At 34.5% G+C, this 20,846-nt stretch overlaps 1 protein-coding gene across 2 annotated transcripts in view; it reads right to left on the bottom strand.

Moving 5' to 3' along the window:
- Window positions 1–20,846, bottom strand: part of Cad87A (Cadherin 87A) — a 36,226-nt gene that overhangs the window by 13,578 nt on the left and 1,802 nt on the right. The window contains exons 1-2 of one of the 2 annotated variants that reach the window (XM_008192214.3): window positions 10,153–10,307; window positions 3,844–3,908 (exon numbers count right to left, since the gene is read on the bottom strand). In XM_008192214.3, coding sequence (XP_008190436.2) covers window positions 3,844–3,904 — 61 coding nt within the window. In that variant the 5' untranslated portion in view covers window positions 3,905–3,908; window positions 10,153–10,307. Of the gene's footprint in view, window positions 1–3,843; window positions 3,909–10,152; window positions 10,308–20,846 lie in introns of those variants that run through there. The other variant, XM_008192213.3, reaches the window with a different exon arrangement.

Here is a 20,846-nt window from a genome sequence, read left to right as displayed (position 1 = left end):
ACAAGGCCGTGATTTATGATGCAATTCTCGGCAGTGCAATAACGAATGCTGCGACATTTTTATCTCCATACTTCAAATTACAACAACGTTAGGGAGTCGTATTTTACTCGCGATTTGTATACTTTGATGAAAATATGATGGGAAAAAACGTGGACGACGTCAAGTCGTCGAGCACAAAAGAAGTGTGGTGAGATTAAAGTTGCTTTCTGCAACGTACACAAAACTGGAATTTATAGTCTGCAGAATCCGCTCTACATTATTGGCCAGCAGATGGAAACTTCTGACGGAGGTGGATATTTGCTTTGCCTGTCGAATACATCTGTTCTCCATTAAGCCGCTGAAATATTTTCCCTTTTTTCGCCAGGTTAACACAACATATTGAAAACTTTGTTGTCTATATGGAATTAGCCAACTTCCGAGCGCTTCTTTGAATTTATATTGATGATAAGTATTCCTGCGGCGGCCGCCACAAAATTATTTTTCACAATACGCATTTGCTACATTACAGCCTCAGAGTTCTAATTGACCTGACAGACATTTCATGAATAAAGCCCGATGCGATGAAATAACTAGATTGAAAACTAATTTATAACACAGAACTTTGTGCTAGTTTTTTGTTAAAAGGGATTTTCAAAACGTAGCTATTTCGTTTGATCCTGCAGCAAATTATGAAACACACCGTTAAAATTTACGTTTCGTAACAGAAACTTCGTTTTATAACCCACTACATTTTATTCAGATCGCTTGTTTGCTATTTCGTTCAACTGCGGAATTTTTATACGGCTTCCTATTATTTCCCTCCAGAAGAAACCGAATCATTTGAAACAGACACTGAAGAACAAAATTCAAGCACACAAGTCCAAAATTAAATCAATAACCAATACGAAACCTGAAAATGCCCTTGCGCCATTTTCCGGCCACAAAAGACAAGGTTTTCGTTATTTTGGGCCAAGTTTTAATTAAGGAATTATCAAAATATTATTCTAATTTTTTGTGTAGGTTTTATTATATAGAATTCATTCTGAAAGAGCAGGCAGGCAGTAGAACCGGCGAAAATTTAAATGTGTGGAAACTGAATTAATTTAATCGTTTTCCCAGATAAGCGCAATAAAAGAGTGGGAAAAAAATTCCTTCCGGGCGAAATTTCGTGTTCCTAATACCAAGACGCGTGTTATCGTAAAAAATCATAATAAATAAAGTCTGAAAAGGTCTCCGTATCCGCAAAGTGAAAATACATGTTCTTCAAACTGAAAAATATGTGAGGCATTAGTATTGATTTGCACATAAAATACAGAGCCCGGTAAGACGTTATAAAAATATTTACAGCTCTAGCAAAATGAGGGAAAACGTCACGATCGACCCGTTTCCGAAAAAGTTAATTGTAGTGCTTTAGATAACAATCGGGAAATTAAATGGAAAGTGCTCGTTCAGTCCTAAAATTACGCGATAAAACCATGGTCGCCTGATTAATGCTAGTCGTTTAGTTAATCTGTTGAGGATGTTTCAGTTGGTGAGAAAACATCGCCGTTATTTCCACTTCCCGACTTGGAAAAATTAAGATATTCAGTTTTCGTGTTTCCCGGCAAATTCCTTTTGGATACTTCCAAGCCGTTCAAATAGAACTAACAGTCAAATACACTTTCTTACTTTTCAGCAAAGTATCGGCTCTTAAAGTTTCAGATGCATATTTTGCTCCCGAACTTTGGGCTTGAATTTTTAATGGAAATGTTGAAACGGTCGCAGTCACGCCAGCAAAAATTAAAAAACACACTCAATGAGAAATAAGAACCGGCTTAGATTATGCAAATCGCCGGGACGGTGTGTTAACTCCCTCCAATAACATTTAAGACCGAAATCTGTCTTTCCTTTAAACTTTTCGCCAAACAATGTAAATAAAGCGAAATGCATTCTATCAAGTGGGATCTCCCTAAGTACATGAATTATTTATTTTAATACTGAAAAGCTTTCGCCGCTATTTATATTTTTCCACTTCGACGGCTCGGGAAGAGCAATCCGATAATACAATCAAACTTGGAAATTAATTTCACGGACATGTTTTAATTTAATTAGGAAACTTGCAATTGAGTAATTAAGAATCAGCCGAGAAAATTTGCTGCGCGGCACGAAAATATCGCAAGAATTTTTCATCATGATGTGTATTTGCATTCAAGCTAGGGCACATATTATGCCAAACAAAGGAATGTGGCTGAAAGCACAGCGCCTGAAAAGGCGCAAGCTATCGTAAAAAAGAGTTTGTTGCAGCGTGAAATAATTCCGAATAAAAGCCATTCGGGTTCGGCGCTTAATAAACGAAAAACTTTAATAGCACTAAAAATGTTAAAGTTTTGAAATAATTCACTCGGCTAACATCATTTGATACAGTAGCTCCGAGGATGAGGCCTAAGACGAGCCTAAGGGCTCTCATGACATAAATGAATAAAGCTTGTAGCAAGTTTTAATTAATTTTAATTTCAAAGTTGAAAAGTAATTTAAAATCAGGTTGGAATACAGAATCTGCGCGCATTGGTATTTTTTATTTAGGAGATAAAACCAAATTCAGATATCCCGCTTCAGAATATAAATTACAACTGTCAGTTCTGACATCGATATAAAAGTTTGAGCAAAAATCTGGAAATAAACCTTGGCGTATTTTATTTAGACTTTAATTAGGGAATATCGGAATTAATGCTCAGGTTGGAATAAAACAGTCTGTTGTTATCTGCGGCATCATCAAAATACGAGAGATAAAAGCTGTACAATGTTCTTGAGTAAGCTTTCTTATTGTTAACGTTGACTCTCCTTTCCTGAACAAGCTCTGTCAATAATCCCTCTCTACCTAATTTAATTTTTGTTTCTCTCAGACGAAACTTTGCTTTCAAGAGACAATTTCAGAATTGTTTGGAATATTCTTAATGACCGTCAACTAAAATAATTCCAAGGTGTTTAATCGCATTGACAAAAACCTGATTAAAATGCGGTGATTTATGGCGGTTGGGTACTTGCGGTGTTATATTGCCAATAATTTTTCCACTGAGACAGAGTTCAATTTATAAAGTCCAATGAACCCCTTAAAGTGGATATTAAACTAAAAATTAGCACCTTGGGTGAAATAAGGACTTTATCAAGGAACATTCTAATAAATTAAATTCCTGGCAATATTTATGTTACTTTCACCAGGAAGTCGTCGGAGCAATTTCAGAACTAAAAATTCATCGAGTAAAAAAACCGGAAATTACCTGTATGCCGATATCTGCAAATCGCGTTTGCTCCTCCACTCCATCATCATTTCGCCCACGGGAACGTCAATTTTCAAATAATAAATTATCGCATCGTGAAAAATTTACTCAGGAAAAAAGAGATTAACTTTGGGCATGGCCGTTAATTTTTGGATTATGGACACGGTTAAGTCCGCCAGCTTTAAACTTTACGTGTTCTGGTAAAATATTGCCGGGATATGGCGAGTACTTAATACATCCAGGTTTACAAAATTACGGCATGCTTGCTCGCACACCACCTCCGGATCACAATCAATAGACGACTAATGCTTAAATTTTTATGTAGGCCATCCGTTACCGGAAAGACAGCCAGATGTATGAGATGCGACAAAACATCTCATTTCTGCAGTAAACGCACGTTTGTGACATGTACGTGACAGGTAAATGGTACTAAAGTTCAAAAGTAAAGGCAGACGGAATGAAAATTTATGATTTGCTCGAAATCCTAAGTTGCAACTTGTGTTTCACCAGCGCTCGATATTTGACACTTTGCACTCTGGGTGGCTGGCAAAATGAGCCGACAACGGTGTCACACGCAAAACAATTCAACACAAATCAAATTACAAACCTGGATAGCAAACGAAAAACGTCCCGAAAAATATGGCAATAGTGGGCGGTAGCGACTTCATCGTCCTGCAACAACAAAAGCACAATTAGCAACAAAAAACAAGATATAAAGCTCTTTTCGACGTTCAAGGAGACTTTGAGAAAAAATGTTTTATTTGCATCAAAGAGAGAAAACTTTGCAAAGGTTTGTAAAAAATTGCTGATTTAAGTTTAGCAAATGTAGTGCTAGAAAAGATTTCGTAAAACAAATAAATTGAATCACGGATTTGAAAATAACAAGTGGAAATGTTTTGTATTTTTCCTAAATTCCTAAATTGATTTGTTGTATCCTTAATGACTTTCAAAATAAGAAACTTTTTTCAATTTTTTATAAGTACGTGAAATTAGTTTAAAAATAATAAATGCACCAGATTTTTTAATTTAATAGTTATTTTACATCTTAAGTTTTTTGTTCCTCAGGGTTCCAGTGTTTAATTTCCCTATAGTATTTATTTCATATTATACATTTCCCAAATATTTAAATTTTTCGTGGTTTTACTATCTTATCTAATTAATGTGCCTACTTTAATTATAATTAATTATATTTTTAATTATAACTCTTTCGGTCACTTAGACCTACAGAATCTTACTTTAAGTTTTTTTGGATTCCAGTTTTTAAATTTTTTAGCTTTTCCTTCTCTTAGTTTTTTAATCAGAATCTAATGTTTCAATTTATTAATATTTCTCTTTTCCAGTTCTTTTTCTCTGTTTTCCAGTCGCTTAGTTCTTCAGAATTTCAGTCTCAATATTTTTTAGTTTTTTGTGTTTTTATAGTTTTTCAGCGTTAAAGTTCCTTTGTCCTTTGTTTTTGAACTTTTGGTTTTAATTCCATATTAAATTATTTCTTAATTTTAAACAATTTCTGTATTTAAAATAAAAGTAATTTATGCAGAAGTGTCAAAATTCCAGTGTCCAATTGTTAATTTTGATTTTAAAAATTTAATTATTGTAAGAGTTATAATTTTTCCAAACCGACAGTGTAGATTTTAATTAGTTGTGTGAACGTCTTTCTTTTCTAAGATTCTTATAGTTTTTTTTTTGTAAATTTTTCCTCAAAAAAATCAAATTATTTCGAAATCTGGGCCGACCATTTTATTCGCATTTAAAGTGGTGAGAAAGACCGGCCCTAGAACTGTTTTCATTTGTCCTAGGAATTAGTAATTGACCAATAAAAATATAAAAAATCACCTCCTACTTGTTTATCTATTGCACAAAAAACTGCAAGACGATTGAAGCGTTTGTCATTGGATATCGGGGAGGGGATTGCACTCCCAACTGTAAAACAGACCAATCATAAGGCGATTACAACTGAGCAAAAAACTGTTGTTTGATTATTTTGTAAATGTCGGCCAAACCATCTGGAATTCCGCTATTTTCCAATAAAATTTCAAGTTTTCTATTACACTTGGGTTCAAAAATCGTGGATAAATTATGAATCGATTAGTTTTTGATAAAGACTGATTCTCGCAATTAGATTTTCTCAAAAATGTACCAAAGTAAGTCAAAAATCTTTATTTTTTTAGTCATTAAAGTGTGCATTTGAAACATGAGTCATGTTTTTATATAGACAATTTAATAATCATTGAGAAGCAAAACAAAAACAAAATGTGTTCCAATTTAACTTTTTAAAATTCAGTAGTCATTGCACAGATAATTTAATAAATTAAATGAAACCCCTCAAGTTTGCCCATAAAGGGTTTCTTTAATCGACAAGTATATTAGTTTTTGCTTGGTCGAGCATTTGCTTTTTTTGTGGTGTGAGCTACTTTAAAGTCTTGTTACAATTTTCAATAAATAAAAAAAATGTGGTTGACTTTGTGGATGGAAAAAATCTATAAACCTATAATAAGCTTTCCGCCCACGTGTGGAGGTAAAAGCCCTTCGTCTGCAAAAATGTAATCAAATACATCTGACATATCAACTGCACAAAATACTAATAATCCACCAGTTGTTATCTATTTCTAACCGTTGTAGCTCGTAATAAAAATGTATTAAATAAGTTTTGGATTCGGGCTTTTAACAAGCATATTTGTAACCCGAAGAGACGTCAAGGCGAGTGAGAATCAAGACCATAAAAGAGATGATGCAGACAATATGTAACGCCAAATTTAAAATATGCCCTCCTCGTTTTTAACGCGCTCGCAATTTAAATCATGAGGGTGTGAACGAGACAGAAGGATAGAAGTTTAATCTAATCTTGACAGCTAAGGTGGTTGCGTTATTTATGGAGCATAACGTAAACATTAGGCCATTTGTTTTAGTGCTGCAGGATTCTAGTTATCCCAAATGTCTCTTTTGTATTTACGTATTGCCAAATGAATCTTCGAGTTTATGAAGACGGACAGTGCTGGGAATTTATGGGATTTTTACGATAAGAAAACCATGTCGTCGGAATTTTTTAGCAGCAAGGCTGGTCGATGATGTAGAAGCAACGCCCCTTTTATCCCTCCAAATTTATCATCGTGTGTGCAACCGAAAAAATGCTCCCTCTTATCGCAAAATTTGTTATAGAATTTCTGACTGCATACATTAACAAATGAAGGTCAAAAAAGTCTCCCCAGTCCCGATTTATCAAATTTAAATGTCAAGGGGAAGTGAATAAAAGCTGAAAGAATTTTTTGTCCAACTAGTAATTAAGACACATTTTGGTGTTTGCTTAAATTGTATCAGAGACGCTCTTACACAATTAGAGCAAAAACGCTGAAGAAAAGTTAGATGAAAATCATTTGCGTTGCTTGAATCCGAATAGCCGCCGAAAGAGGAAACCGTACCTGAAAGAACAAAATGAAGCATTCACAAAGAGAATAGTTAAAACACTTTGTATAAAATGAACTAATCAAAAGTTCAGAGATGGCTTCATTTTCAGTCCCTCTTATAGCAGATAATGCCACCCCCATCCCAACGATAACTCGTCTTTCATGAAACACACGATGAGACGGAAAATGCTCGAAATTTAATTTTTTTATTACTAATTCGGCTATCACTTGCAGGAATTCATTTCTTGTAATTTGTTTGCTGGAAATCGGTTTAAGCCCGCGGCAATGATCCTCGAGAAAATTCCAATTTAATTTGCCAAACCAGTGTTTTCTTTAACATGAAAAGCTCATTATTCTTCCAACCATAAGTTTGTATGAGAAATACGGAATAAAACAGTATAATTTTGCAAAAGATACAGCCCCAAATAACAGCGTCAGCTGTTTTCTAAAGCTCGTTTCATATATTTCCTGATACCTACTTACCAAAATGTCTATATCATAAAATACATGGAAAATAGCCTTATCCTGTAGTTTAGTAGAGCCGGGGAGACATAACGGGAATTGGTGTCTTTGCATACCAAAAACATCAAATAAAATTTTAGTATTACGTCCAAAAACACACTATGGATTATCCATTAGTTTCAATTCATCTGTAGATAAAGCGTTTCAACAGTCCATCCAGTGCTGATTAACAAAATCACATTTGCATGTGTCAAAAATCGTTTCATGCGAATTTATTGTTAATTGGATGAGGAAAATACGTCTGAAATAATTCCACTGTTAACAATTTCAAATATTTATCGGTGAAGCTTTCATATCGGCCGATCCGTTGGCCAAGCAAATAAAATGATGAATTTTCACATGATGAACGTATTCCAGGAGACTATTAATTACACCCTTCAAAAACAAGTGTGCGACTCCGACTGAGACACCGCCAGAGACCCGCCAAATGACTTAACTCATTTGAAATCAAGGAAGAATGTTTTTAATATCGATATGAGATACAAATAAATCTCCATAGAATAGCAATTTAGCCGAGAAGTTTTATTTATGAAGGAACGCTTTGCCTAATCTTTGCCTCTTGGTGAGGTAACGTCCCGGCATTAAGGTTAGTTGGAATTGTCTGATTACCTGCAACAACGTTATTCTCCATATTGATCGTAAAGTTGGCCAAAAGTTGGTGTGGGGAGTACAAGAAGTTTAAACGTGGAATCGCTTCGCCATTGTAACGATAAGGTAAAGCGAAATTAAAATCTATATTCGTAACAACTTTCCAGCTATCAGTGCTCCTGCGAGATTTTCCGGAAGATAAGGCAGCGCCTGAGATTATTAATTATTAGTAAAAGCTCGCCGTTTGAATCGTAAACGTGGCAAGACCAATTAATCGGCGAGTTGACTTTTTTTAATTAAAGGAGATTGGTCAGTGGGCGAGACTTCATCGGCAACGGCAGCAGTTTTAGTGCTACGCACTCAGATCTTGAGATAGATTGTACCGGATATAAACCCGAACCCTCCCAACTAAGATAGCTGCCAATGGATATTGCTTTCTCACCGACTGATGTTCTTTCGTATTTTTATTCCACCGTACTTGTGATTTTTCTCGTTCCATTCAATATTTTTCCAAATCTGAAATTTTTCATTTATGGAGGGTCGGTCTCTCAACTGGGAGGTTTCCGACAAAAGGTCGTGCCATGGCATTTATTCGCATTATTAGGGAAATTCGACGATCTAAAAGCTCAACGTCATGTGCTCCGACTGTTTTCCCGGAAGTCGAACTAAAGCTCCGCCAAAGATTCATTATTTTAATGAGACATCTCCTTATTAACCACAACATAAATAAAGCTGTTTTATTATCACACTTTTTTGCACAAGCCATTACGGGACGTGGCTTAATTAATAAAAAACTTTCATTTCTGGAAAGCAGGAACAGAGCTACTTTGAGATCGAAATTTTCCAATTTGTGCATGAGCTGCAGTAATCCAACACGCTACTTAGTTGATTGGATGGTGAATGTGACTCGAATCTTGTACACATGTACAATTTTTCACATAAAACTTGAAATATTACTCCACCTCCACCTACAATTTTTTCGCCATTTTTCTCACTAATGTCACTTTTCCCATTCGACCACAATTACAAGACTATCAGCATAATATACAGTGGAGTGCGCTTATAACGAACAAAATGCAATTTTCCATTTATTTAGGAATATGTTGGGTTTGATAAAGACAAAGCAGCAAGAGAAGTGTTAACTGGAGAACAGATTATTGAATCACTAACTAAAAATATTTTAACCAATATAAACGTGGGTTTAAGTGCGAATTTGACAGTAGGTAAAGCTCAAAAAAGTCAAAATAAATCAACTTGTTTTATCTGAACTTACTAGTTAAAAGCTTTTATTTAACTTGCTTTGTTGTCTGTCTGTCTGTTTCATATTGTCTGAGCGAAACTTGAAAGGAATCCTGATGTCCGAACGAACTGAAATTTTGCATACTTACGTAATCTGCGTGACAATGCAATTCTATATAGTTATTTTTGAGATACAATGCAAACTCCTCTCAAAAAATTCGTCAAAAAACTAGATTTTCGTTTTTTGTGTTCTTTTTTTTCAAAGTTTACAAGACTAATAGGCGGTGACATTGGAGGAAATAATTAATTTTTTTATGGAAGAACTAGTTTTTTAAGGCTGTTTTTGCTAAGATTTTGAAGAACTTAGCTCAAAGACCAGATTGATTTAAAATTTGTGTTGGCTCCAAATTTATTCGCTGACCAAAACTCTCTATAGTATATCTCAGAAGCTATGAAAATTCGGATACTGCAAGTTGAATTATTTTCGCTTCTTTTGAGCTTTATTAGAACTCTTTATAATATTTGCACAACAATAGTTATTACTGTTTCCCAAAGGATTCATGTTTTTTACAATAGTTACTTGTTTATTTCGTCTTATTTCATGTGTAAAGTAAAAATATTTGCTAAACGAAAATTTTTCGACTGTACTTAAATTGGGGATTTCAGGAAACCGGTCAGAGTTTCGCTGAAAATAATACTGAAACAAAACACTTGCTCTGCTCTGCTGTTTTATTTTTTTAGACAATTTGCGAAACAAAAATATCGTTTAAATTATTCATGTCTGAATGGCCAACTGGCAACAATTTAAATTTCATTCGTGAAAAACATCTGCAACTTAGCGTAACATTAGATAAAAGAAAAAAGAGAAATAAATGAAGTGTGGCTATAATTTAAAAAATGTAACGTCAACGTCGTGACGCTGAAAAAGGGTGCATTGTGTGCTGTATGTACACAAACAAAAAGCTCCTTTAGAGCTAAAAAGTTCGCTGTTTACAGTATTTTAATATCTCACTTCGCCTTTAAAATATTATAGCACGAAGCGCATTTTCTGATCAATAGGCGTTAAACAAAAGTGTTAAAAATCCGCTTAAAATTCTTATTCAAATGTTGGTAAGAGTGCCTTTTGAAAGCTACATTTTACACAAACATGCCTCTTTGCTACAAACCTTGGCTAAGCGGCCCAACAGCTCAGGTTCTTAATTTAACTGAGCACTTCATAACTTAAGACAAGCTTCGTGAACATTTCAGCGAAAACGTAACGTTAAAATTTCGCCGGATAATTCCGCTACAACGTTCGAAGTTTTAACACCAACTGATGCCAAACCGGTCGGACTTGTCGAGCTTTTCCGATACGACCGCAGGGTGCGCCGAGCTTCCACCTCTCATAAACTCGATAGTTAGTCCGATATCCAGCAGCAGAAATGGGGCACGTGTGCTTTCGGCCCCGAAAAAGCTCCTGCCGGACACGGAGAGAATGTTGAACTCATCTTTTATGGAAAAGTCTAGTTGCAGATTTATTCATGGAACATTTAAATTTGTCTGAAATGACTCAATCAAAGCGCGGCTTTATTAGCACAAGCGAGGATTTAAATCGGTTTAAAAGCACCTGAAAAGCTCCTTTTTCATGATATGTGCGTAAGCTGCCAGAAGGATCTTATCCGGGCTTAGATTAAATTTTTTCAAGTTTTTACAACAAGAGAATTTTTAATTTGCTCGTTTGCATTGTGCGGAACCAGGACAGGAAAGTGATTTCTCCCCTTGTGTGATAAACACTGCGGAAAGTGAACTTGAAACGTGAACACTTTCCTTCCTAGTTGTCGATACACTATCACTTACAGTTTTACTCTTAACATAATTTTCGAGTCAGTTTTATTGACTACAAATATAAGTTTCTTAAGCTATGGTAAAAGGGAGGAAAAGTAATTTCCTGTCCTTCATCGAACCACTGGATGGCTTCTCTTTGCTTTTCTTTGTGGAAATTTATAAATCTTGAAAGTGTTTTTTTTATTTTAATAATGAGAATGACAAATTAATACGTGGAAGCAAGACGAAGTGAATTACATAAACTCCTCCATCATATTTATCAGAGCTGCCAATAGCCGCGTTTGCTTCTCTATTTCGTGTTTTGTTATCACAATGCAAGAAAATAGGTGAAAACGAGCAAAACTGCGAGCGGAAATGTGCTGTTCTACGTAGCGTTAAAGTATCGAAAATCTTTAATAAATAATTCGTGAAGAGAATATGAAAAATGTATTTTGTTGTGATGATAATTTCCAAGTGCCTTTATATCCGGCCTGAAATTTCTAATCCATTTAGGAAGGTAATGCTTTTTTAATTCGGCAGTGGTGCGTAAAGCTTGCGAAAAATGTGGATTAGCAAATCAGAAGTCAATTTAAATTCTGCCTGTATCAAAGTCGTTCGGTAATTAATAAAACAATTTTAATTAAACACCAATTTAAGTTTCGAGCACATAAGACACGGAGACTTATCGATTAATCAAAGATGCTGTTTGTGAAAACGCCAGACTGAAAAATTCTTTCAATAAATTTCCTCTGCTGGGATTAATCACAACGGTGGTTAGTCTATTTTTACTAATTGTCCAAATTACAAACAAGGAAATTGATTCATTATAATTAACAACGAGTACGAGTCGTCAGTGAGGTACCTAGCTCGAACAATTATACCGCTGTTAACCGTAATAAACAAATTCCAGCGCTCTAGGACGAGGTCATTTAGTTCCCCTACTCAATTAAAGGAACTTTAATCATTTGCATATTTCATGGGTCAGGTTAAGGGATTCTCAGGGCACTGTAATTATCACAAGTGCGCTTTTTTCTCCAAACCACACCCAAAGTCAGCCAATTGACTCCCATCTCGCTGCTCCTACACGCAGTTTTTCTCAATTACTCGTGATGAATATCGAGGGACGACAAATGCTTGATGATATATTTGACGAAACTTTCATAATAGATGAATTACCCTCGCAAATTGGAATAGATTGTATCCCGTAACTCGTTTATTGTATCAAACATAACGAAAAGTTCCGCTTTTTCACACAATAGTCCGATTCCAGTGAAAGTTTAGTTAATATTTCAAAGACGTCCTTAAAGTTCTTTGGAGCATGTGAATAGTTGAATGGCTGGAAATTGCGACTCAAGCCTTAACAACTTTATTCGTCTCGAAAAAAACTTCAACATGATTAAAACCAATAAAAGAAACAGCTTCACGAATTTTCCACCACAATTCTTTCGGCTAATTTTCGCCACTTCTGACGCCTTGAAAAGCTCCACTTTTCGGATTTATTCATGTCTTACGAAAAACTTTCAGCTTTCGTGACAATTAGCACGATTACTTTCAGGAATGAGGCGAAAACTCCATGCAGGAAGGAAAATGGAGACTCTGCAAACGCTAATCTAATTGTCCATGTGACTGAATTAAAAAAAACAAAAATCATGTCCTCATCTTTTAGATCTGTTTTCAACTTTAAAACTTCGAATACTGTCACAGAATTTTTCGATTAGATATAACGATGAATAGAAAATAGAAGTTCTGGCTTAAACCAAAATTGTTGAACCTAAATATTGTTCTAAAGCGACTGAAAAACTGAAAAACAGAAAAAATATGGAACTAGAAAAGAGAAACACCAATAAATTAAGAGACTGAAAAGCTAAAAAACTTGAAAACTGATTAAAATTCTGTTGATCTAAGTGACTGAAAAAGTTATAATTAAAAACCTATGAAACTGCAAAGTAGGAAGTAATATTAATTAGATAAGATAATGAAAGCACGAAAAATTGAAAAATTGAGGAAATGAATGAAATGAAAATAAATACTATGGGAAAACTACGAAACTAAAAAACTGAAATATTGGAAGCCTGAGAAACAAAAAAATCTGGTGTTTTTTAAACTAAATTCACATACTAATAAAAAAATTGAGAAGACTATCTTATTTTAAATTTTAGTTGAACACAACTAAAGGATCCATTTTTAACAAAACTAATTTATTTCCTTTCCTAAAATCCGGTCTCTTCTAATAAGTCCAAGTTTAAAAAATTAAATTAAGATTTTTTTACCTAGCAAATATATATTTTGTTCTATATTTAAAATTGAAAAAAAATGAATTCTAAAATTCAGAATTTAACTGTCTTTACGCCAGGCTGGTGCCTGATTTGTTGGGAAAATTTGTTTAAGGCTGAGAGAAACTACTTGATAAACAAGCAATTAGTTCATTGGTATTTAATTAAACTCTAAATGATTTCCGCCAATTAATTAGCAATTAATTAAAACGCGCGTTTTTGAGTTTTTACTATAAATTCGTAGGTACAGTTAATTCATCCAAAACAAAAAAAATGTGAGAAAGGTCTCCAAATCTGTATAATTTTGTAGATGATAGGAGAGATGAAAAACAGGAGAACACGTTTTAGGTATTTCTGCGAAGCTGACACACAATTATTTTAAGTGGATGATATAACCCAGCAACATGAAAAATTTCTGTCTGTTCCAAAGCGATGTAAAATTCATAGCATATATTATCGTTTATAGTTCCCATCACGGAACCTCAACGGTACATCAGTCCCAGCCGAAAGTTATGACTCTTTCTGGCTCCGTTCTATTTTAGATAAATGGAAGTAAGCTACAAAAGATAAAAATTTTCAGCGACCGGAAGGATGCATCATGCTACGATATCAACAATGGCTGTCTCTGAATGGCACTTTACCTTCCAGTCTTTCCGCATTCGGAAAACCACGTAAACGCTTGATGATGCCCTTTTTTGTGCTCAAATGATTTATTGCTTTTTACTAAACCGAACTCGTTTCATTCTGTATTGAAATAGTTTGATTGATGGACTCGTGTGTAAATTTAATTTCCGGTCAAGTCGTAATTATTGAAACTGCACCGAGACGAACGCAGCGAAAAACAGCAAGTAATAATCTAATAACCATCTATCACATCTGATCAATACGAAGACAGGATGGAGATCCTTCCACAAAACACGACTCCATTTAGCTCACGTCACGATCAGGTAATTAAATTCGGTTGTCATAATTAATATCTCGTAGACAAAGTCTCAGAAATTCCAAACCACCAAAGCGAAAAACACGAGCGAATCACTTTCCAGACAGTTACACGCAAATAATTTGCTCAAAGTGTTGCTGATATAACTGCAGTAATGGACAAGTCCCGTATTTAAGCGAATGAATGTCTTACATTCAACTACCACAATTTGTGCTAAACAGCTTGATCTGTGATAATGACTTTGTTGGCGTAAAAGGTTTCTTCTCGCGCTACCATTTCCTCCACCAATTAAAATTCCTATCTGACTCGTATTTTCTTCTTAATGTTGCTCACACTTATCTTTTTTACATTTTCGTTGTCTGAAAAAGTGGCGAATGCAAAGTCTTAATTGCCAACTGGAAAGTAATTAGAGTACGGCAAAAATTTATATTTCTTGCCTTAATTATTATTAAGGATTCTCGCAGAGGCTGGCCATTAATTTCAAGCCCGCACAACAAACTTTAATTTTTAAAACACATTGGATCCGTGCCGGAATAAAAGAATGCCTCTTCATATATCCGAGTCACCCTCAGACAACAGTACTGAAAAATGGCAAGGGGCGCCTTGTAGTGATATTAAATCCTTTCAAGCGAGACAAATATAAAATACTTTATTTCAAAAGTCGAACTCGGTTGGGAATTGACTAAAGACGTGACACATTCAAATAAAGTGACTCGCAACCGTAAAATAACTCTGTATGAACAATACTTGTTAACGCTGCTGAATCCTAAAATGCTCGCCGACTGTAACCCACTGATAAGATACCCACCCTTTTGGGCAAAGTCATAACGACAATTACCAACAAACGAGCGTCAACTTGTACCTACTCAGCCCTTTCCTACTTCCCGATTCTCTTCCTTTGATGCTGCAGTTAAGTATTTAACCTGCTGTGCTACTTAAAACAAAGTTCAAAGTACAGGCTGAAATCAGGACACAGGCAAGAGCTTTCCACCTTTGCAATTAAAAAAATCACACGATTCCCAACATTTTATTCGTCGTAAGTGCGGAATTACCGACACTTTCACGAAAGATCATTGTGCTGAAAATTACACTTAATCAAGACTCGCGTAATTTCTCATGATGTAACGCATAGTTTAGCAAATAAAAGCACTTTTCGTAATTCTCCGACAATATTGTGTTCTCGCTCACATTTTCATTTATTTTTGTTTTTAATAAAAGCCTCCGAATTGTAAATAATTCAGCGCGCTAAAAATGCATTTTCTTTCGTTGTGAATAAAAAATGCGGATTTCATTTAAATTCCACGATTTTTGCAAGTAAATAACGGCGAGACCTTCCGTACCATAAATCAATCGTATTGCTGACAAATTGAAAACCTAAATCAAATTTGCAATTTCATTGGCAAATTTATCACGACTTTGAAGGCTTAAACAAACTAAGAATAACGGAATGCAGGGACGACCGGTTGACATTCGAAAGTTTCACTCACAAATTATTTTTATGATGTTTTGGTTTCAAAGGAATTACCTACAATTCAGTTGTTCGATTGTTTAAACGATAACATCAAGTTTTCGCCATTGTGTGAACCATCCGGAAAAACACAAAGCTGCCTTCGATTTTTGGTGCACACAGACGTAGATTTAACAGTGTTATACGTTGAAATTTACCACGTTGTTATTTGGTTGTATGATTACGTTTATGTAACGTAGTTTGGAAACCATCTTTACCCTTTTTACCAATTTTTAACGTTTAAACTACGTTTTAACGTTATATTTGCATAAAAACGTAAAAGAACGTTATTAATAATAATTGTATTTATTAACGTTTGTTTTAAACGTATAAAAAACGTTTCAAAAAAACTGAATTTGTTTTTGTGGCACTGTCTGACGTTAATAAAACCTTTTAATTGACCGTTATATTATTATTGTAAAATTAATGAAAGGGTAGTAGAAAAAATAGTAATTAGTACTCTTGCATCTATATTTGACAGTCATTATAAAATATAAAAACTGATATAACACAATAAAGAAATCAGAAAAAGCAGTTAAAAACAGACTTTTTAAAATAATATCGACTTGTAGTGCTGGGTTCTATTCCACCAACAAAAGTATATTTTGCACATTTTGTAAAAGAGCTGTGATATTTTTTCATATTGCATATTTTATAATAGAGTAAAATTATCTGAAAAAACAACCTTTTTAAAACGTTGCCTGTTAACGTTGATTATTGGTTTTATGTTTACTATAATTTTACGTTATATTCTTACGTTACAAAATCGTTTAAACAGCTACTAAAAAAAACGTTAATGTTTGACGTATTATTTCCGTGAATATTTTTGATAAAAGTAACGTATTTCTTTACGATATTTTAGCAGATAAATAATAGAGGAATCAGTTCATCTGGAAAGTGATAGAGGAACCAATTCCATTGCCAGCTTTGCATTTATTACTTTGCAAATTGAATTTACGTTCAGTCTTAAGCAAATCACCAGTGGAATAAAAAGCTGGGGTTGATAACACAAATCTGAGCTTTTCAGAGGTCACGGTTGAAAATAATAAAGAGCCTAACGTTTCAGATAAATGTGGCGGTAAATCAGAGAGATGGTTTTAAGTTGATCTCGAAAAAATGAGTAAAACAATCTGTGTCCACAATGAAAATCAAATTTACTTGAGCGTCAAGACTATTATGAGAGCTTTCATGTCAGCCGACCTGTAAAATTACAATTTCGAGTTCATAACTGCGAACATTTTCCGAATTAAGAGTTTTCACGCACTTTTGAATTAGTACACTATTTACGCAAATATAAAGACGGGCGTTTTTTGATGTTATAAGAGTGTTTGCCTTTTTCTCTCGTTTTAATCCCCGGATTCGTCTTAATAATAAAAATTGCCGGTGTAGATGAGTTCCTTTGATAGCGAAATAAACGTAATGAAAACTTAAGAATCAAAGCAAGGTAACAGCAGTCGAAAGTCAAGTAAAGTAGGTAAGCAAGGATTATTTACCTTTATGTATGATCAAAAGATTTTACTTGGCTGAAATCAAGAGAAGAGCGAGATTATCTGTGTCTCTGATGTATACTTCTTTCGATTTTATCAAAGAGCCACCGAGATTGCCAAAGCAGTAGAGCTTTATGCTAAAAACAAACCATTCCTTCGAGCTTTCGATAATTACGGACGGTGATTAAATTGGAGCTTGGTCAAGCGACTGCACAACTTACGACGCCATCACGGACCTGGCAGACGGCAAATTGCGTCCTAAATCCCAATTATTGAAATTAAATTTCGTGAGATCGTTATAACAGAGTTATTGTTGGGGTGTTGTTCGATGCGACAATATCCATTACGCCCGGATTTGGCCGCACTGTTTAATTATACCCGATAGAAAGTGATGATCCGTGATTGGTCGAATCAGATAAACCAGTAGTTCATTTGTTTCTGACCACTCAGCTCATTCACTGGTTTGCTGCATGGTCGCATTCACCGACATCCGACTGATTTTTTTATTGGATTGTCTTTCAGCGATAAATTTCACTGATACAATGAAAATTTTCACGCAGTTTGTTTGCTTTCAACGGAAGCGTTTTTAGCGGATTCATCTACTAGAAAATGCGAGCATGTATAATGTGCGATCAAATATTTTGATGAAACGTGCTGGTGAAAGTTTAGATGATGAGCAATCACGGAAACCCAAAAGCATTATTAAAGCACTGTTAAGCACTCAAACTTCTGGAAATGAATACCACCTGAGACTCGGGGCTATGCTAAATCACTTTCAAAACTATTTGTTTAGGCATTAGGTTGGCGGCTTGCAATTCTACATTGTTCACTAGAGGTTTTTTTTGTTTTGTCCAAAGAAAAGTATAGCTCCTACTTTTATGCAGTTGCTCAAAATCATTGTGTAAAGCCTGAGCTGCGCTCTGCTGGCATTGTGTCTAAATTTACCGTTTCATTTTGATTTTTACGCTGGAGCAAGCACTAAATCTAATCACAATTTCAATGGTGCGCAGCAAAAGCTCAACTGCTCTGAAAAAAAAAACAGTAAATTTTTGAGATGCTCAAAAAATGAGAAATCAATCAACAGGTAACAAAATATTGTGAGTTTGTGTTTGCGCCTCTGTTTTATCTAAAACAGAACGACGAAATAATAAGCCTCGACACTCGATGAAAATATAATTTATTTCAAATACAACATCCAATTAATAAAGTATCTAATTCAAATAAATCTCGCTTTTGCTTTGGTGAATTCGTTGCCAGTTAGATAAATACATTACTTTAATTTCTCTCAACTCCGTCAACAAACAAGGTTGTTTGCAAAATAACCTACACGTCTGGTACTGAAACTAAAATCTAAAACTAAAATTTTGCGGCATTGTTATTGAAAAACAATATTTAAATGAAACAACATAATTAAATAGTCAATTGGTAGTTTGTTTCTTAAACAAATAATATGAAAATTGATGTTTGATTTAATTTGATTTGATTACAATGGTGACTAAAAGTTCATTTATTTTATAATTGCATCCAGGATGGCGTTTTTTTCGCTTTTCCAGACCTAGAAAGCTTTCCAATTAGATTGTATCTGCACTATGCATAAAAATCAATATTTGCAACAAAGTTAATGATTTCTGCTGCAATGAAGTGAGAATTTTCAGCGATTCAAATTTAAAATCCTTCTCAGATTATAATAAGTTCACACAGCCTTGCATAATCTCCTCATGATGTAAACTATGACAAGAACTCGCATTTAATCACACGGAACAATTAAACGCTGATTACGTTTTCGTGTATAATTCCAGTTTTAATTTCGTTAACTGGCTCATTAACCGAAATAGAACAACAAGGCTCAATGGTATTATTCAGTGAGTTAGTCCGTGCTCATTGTGCAATTTTTTCCGTCATCAAATGGCCAAAGCCCTGTTCATGTGCTAATGGAAAAAACATGTTAGGGAAGGAGATTTATGTCGAGCTTTAAAACTAATTGTTTCTCGTTTTTAATTATTAAGTTAAGCCGATTTGGCGTAATTTGAAAATAACTGAACGTCTGCTGGATTCTTTTAAATTTCCTGCCACCTATATCATATGACAGACAGAATGTAATATGCCTACCGGAATTTATTGAACTCCGTGAAAAACTCCGGGATATTTCCGGTTTTCGTTTAATTCGTCAAACAGCTGGGAAAATACGACGTTTTTCATCCAATTCATATTCTATTTTTTCGTCCAATAGAACTTACTCCTGTCATAGCGGCGTTTAACGTCCTTTTAAAAAAATCTCAGTTTGTGTCCGACATTCAAATGCGTCTATAAATTCAGTTTTATATTCTTTCTGTCTTATGCAAGGGCAGATTTATCGGGAAAATGCGCAAATAAATCGCCGAAATTAGAAAATCGCTTTTGAAAAAAAAGTCAAATGTTGGATTTTGTTTGCGTAAAATATTCCCCGTGTCAAGAATTTCTGTTTTGTTGGCAAGTCTAAAACTGAATTTTACTGGCTGATTTGAACCGTGAATTTCCATATTTAGTGTGCTTTCAAAGTTTGATTTGGAGATTTGAATAATATTCCAATTTAGCACTTAAATAGAAATTCAAAATAAACACACGTCCACGCAGCAAGTGTGAAAACCTATATTGCATTTATTTTGTTTAAACCAAGTTAGGAATTACGTCCCACGTAGCAGGAATTAGATTTTCCGGCTGCTATTAAATTTATTTTCGTTAAAAAGTTTCTCTGGGTAAAGTGAATATTTTAGACAACTTACTGGAAAACTTTGCTAATAAGATATTGTTAGAAAAACGAGCAAAACGTGTGAGCTTCGTATCACACGTTTTAACAACGCAAAGGAAATGGAACTAGAAGCGGATAAAAGCCGAGGTATTTACGATGAGAATGGCAAATCGAAAGGGGAAATGGGGAGAGGCAAATAAATATTGAAAGGCTGGCCTTAACTGTATAGTCAATACAAAAAGCCTATTTTGAAGATTTGCATTTCCCCTTGAACACTCATATAATCACTAAACGCTCTCACGTAACCCGACTGCAAAGCCAATAATACGACCAACTTTAGGAGAGATACAACCAACGCTCAACTTTTCCACATTTTATTTAATTAATAAATACATGAGATGACAAAAATTCTACGCAGGTTAATAAGCAAGGGAACGAAAGTAATACGAGTTCATAGAAAATTGTTTTTGCTTCTAAGGCATCCACTGGCGCAATTTTCGTGTCTAGCCCGAGTTTTCTTGGTCATTTTGGATTAATAACCATGTGAGATAGACATTCCAGCTGCAGAACCTAAATATCGTTATGTCAATAAAAATTCCCAGCCCAGGAAACACCCTCGAACTTAATGATGCGTCTAGAAAAACGACGTGGTCACAACCCCTGATTCTATTATGGCTAAAGTACAAAAAACTGTTTAAATTTCAAGTTGTAGGAAGCATAAAAGACAATGAAATCTCCACGTTTACCCCTGTTTATTGAATTTTTCTTCTGAGTTGTGGTTTTTAGCAAGAATATCAAAAGATTTTTTTAGTGCTGAAGAGGTGTTTATTCTCTTGCCGCTTCCATTTATTTTTTTAAGTGATTATTCAAAAATACAGGGTGTTCCAAAGCCAATTATTGGCCTTTAAATGTTACAAAATTAATCTTTTTTTTGCGAAAGCCGTACAGATGTAGCTTTTAACACTGATTTTTTAAGCTAAATTGTTATTGGTTGATTTTGACGAAAACACGCTTTTTTAAAAAAATCATTACATAAAAACTAAGAACTTTAGAAAAGTAGAACTTCCACCATCTTAAAGAACAAAATTCAAGCTTAAAGAATGTATAATTTTTTTAGCTTGT

This window comes from Tribolium castaneum, chromosome 4 (assembly GCF_031307605.1).
Source record: "Tribolium castaneum strain GA2 chromosome 4, icTriCast1.1, whole genome shotgun sequence".
NCBI lineage: Eukaryota > Metazoa > Arthropoda > Insecta > Coleoptera > Tenebrionidae > Tribolium > Tribolium castaneum.
The sequence above is the reverse complement of the archived record's forward strand: the minus strand, read 5'-3'. Positions and strand labels throughout refer to the sequence as shown.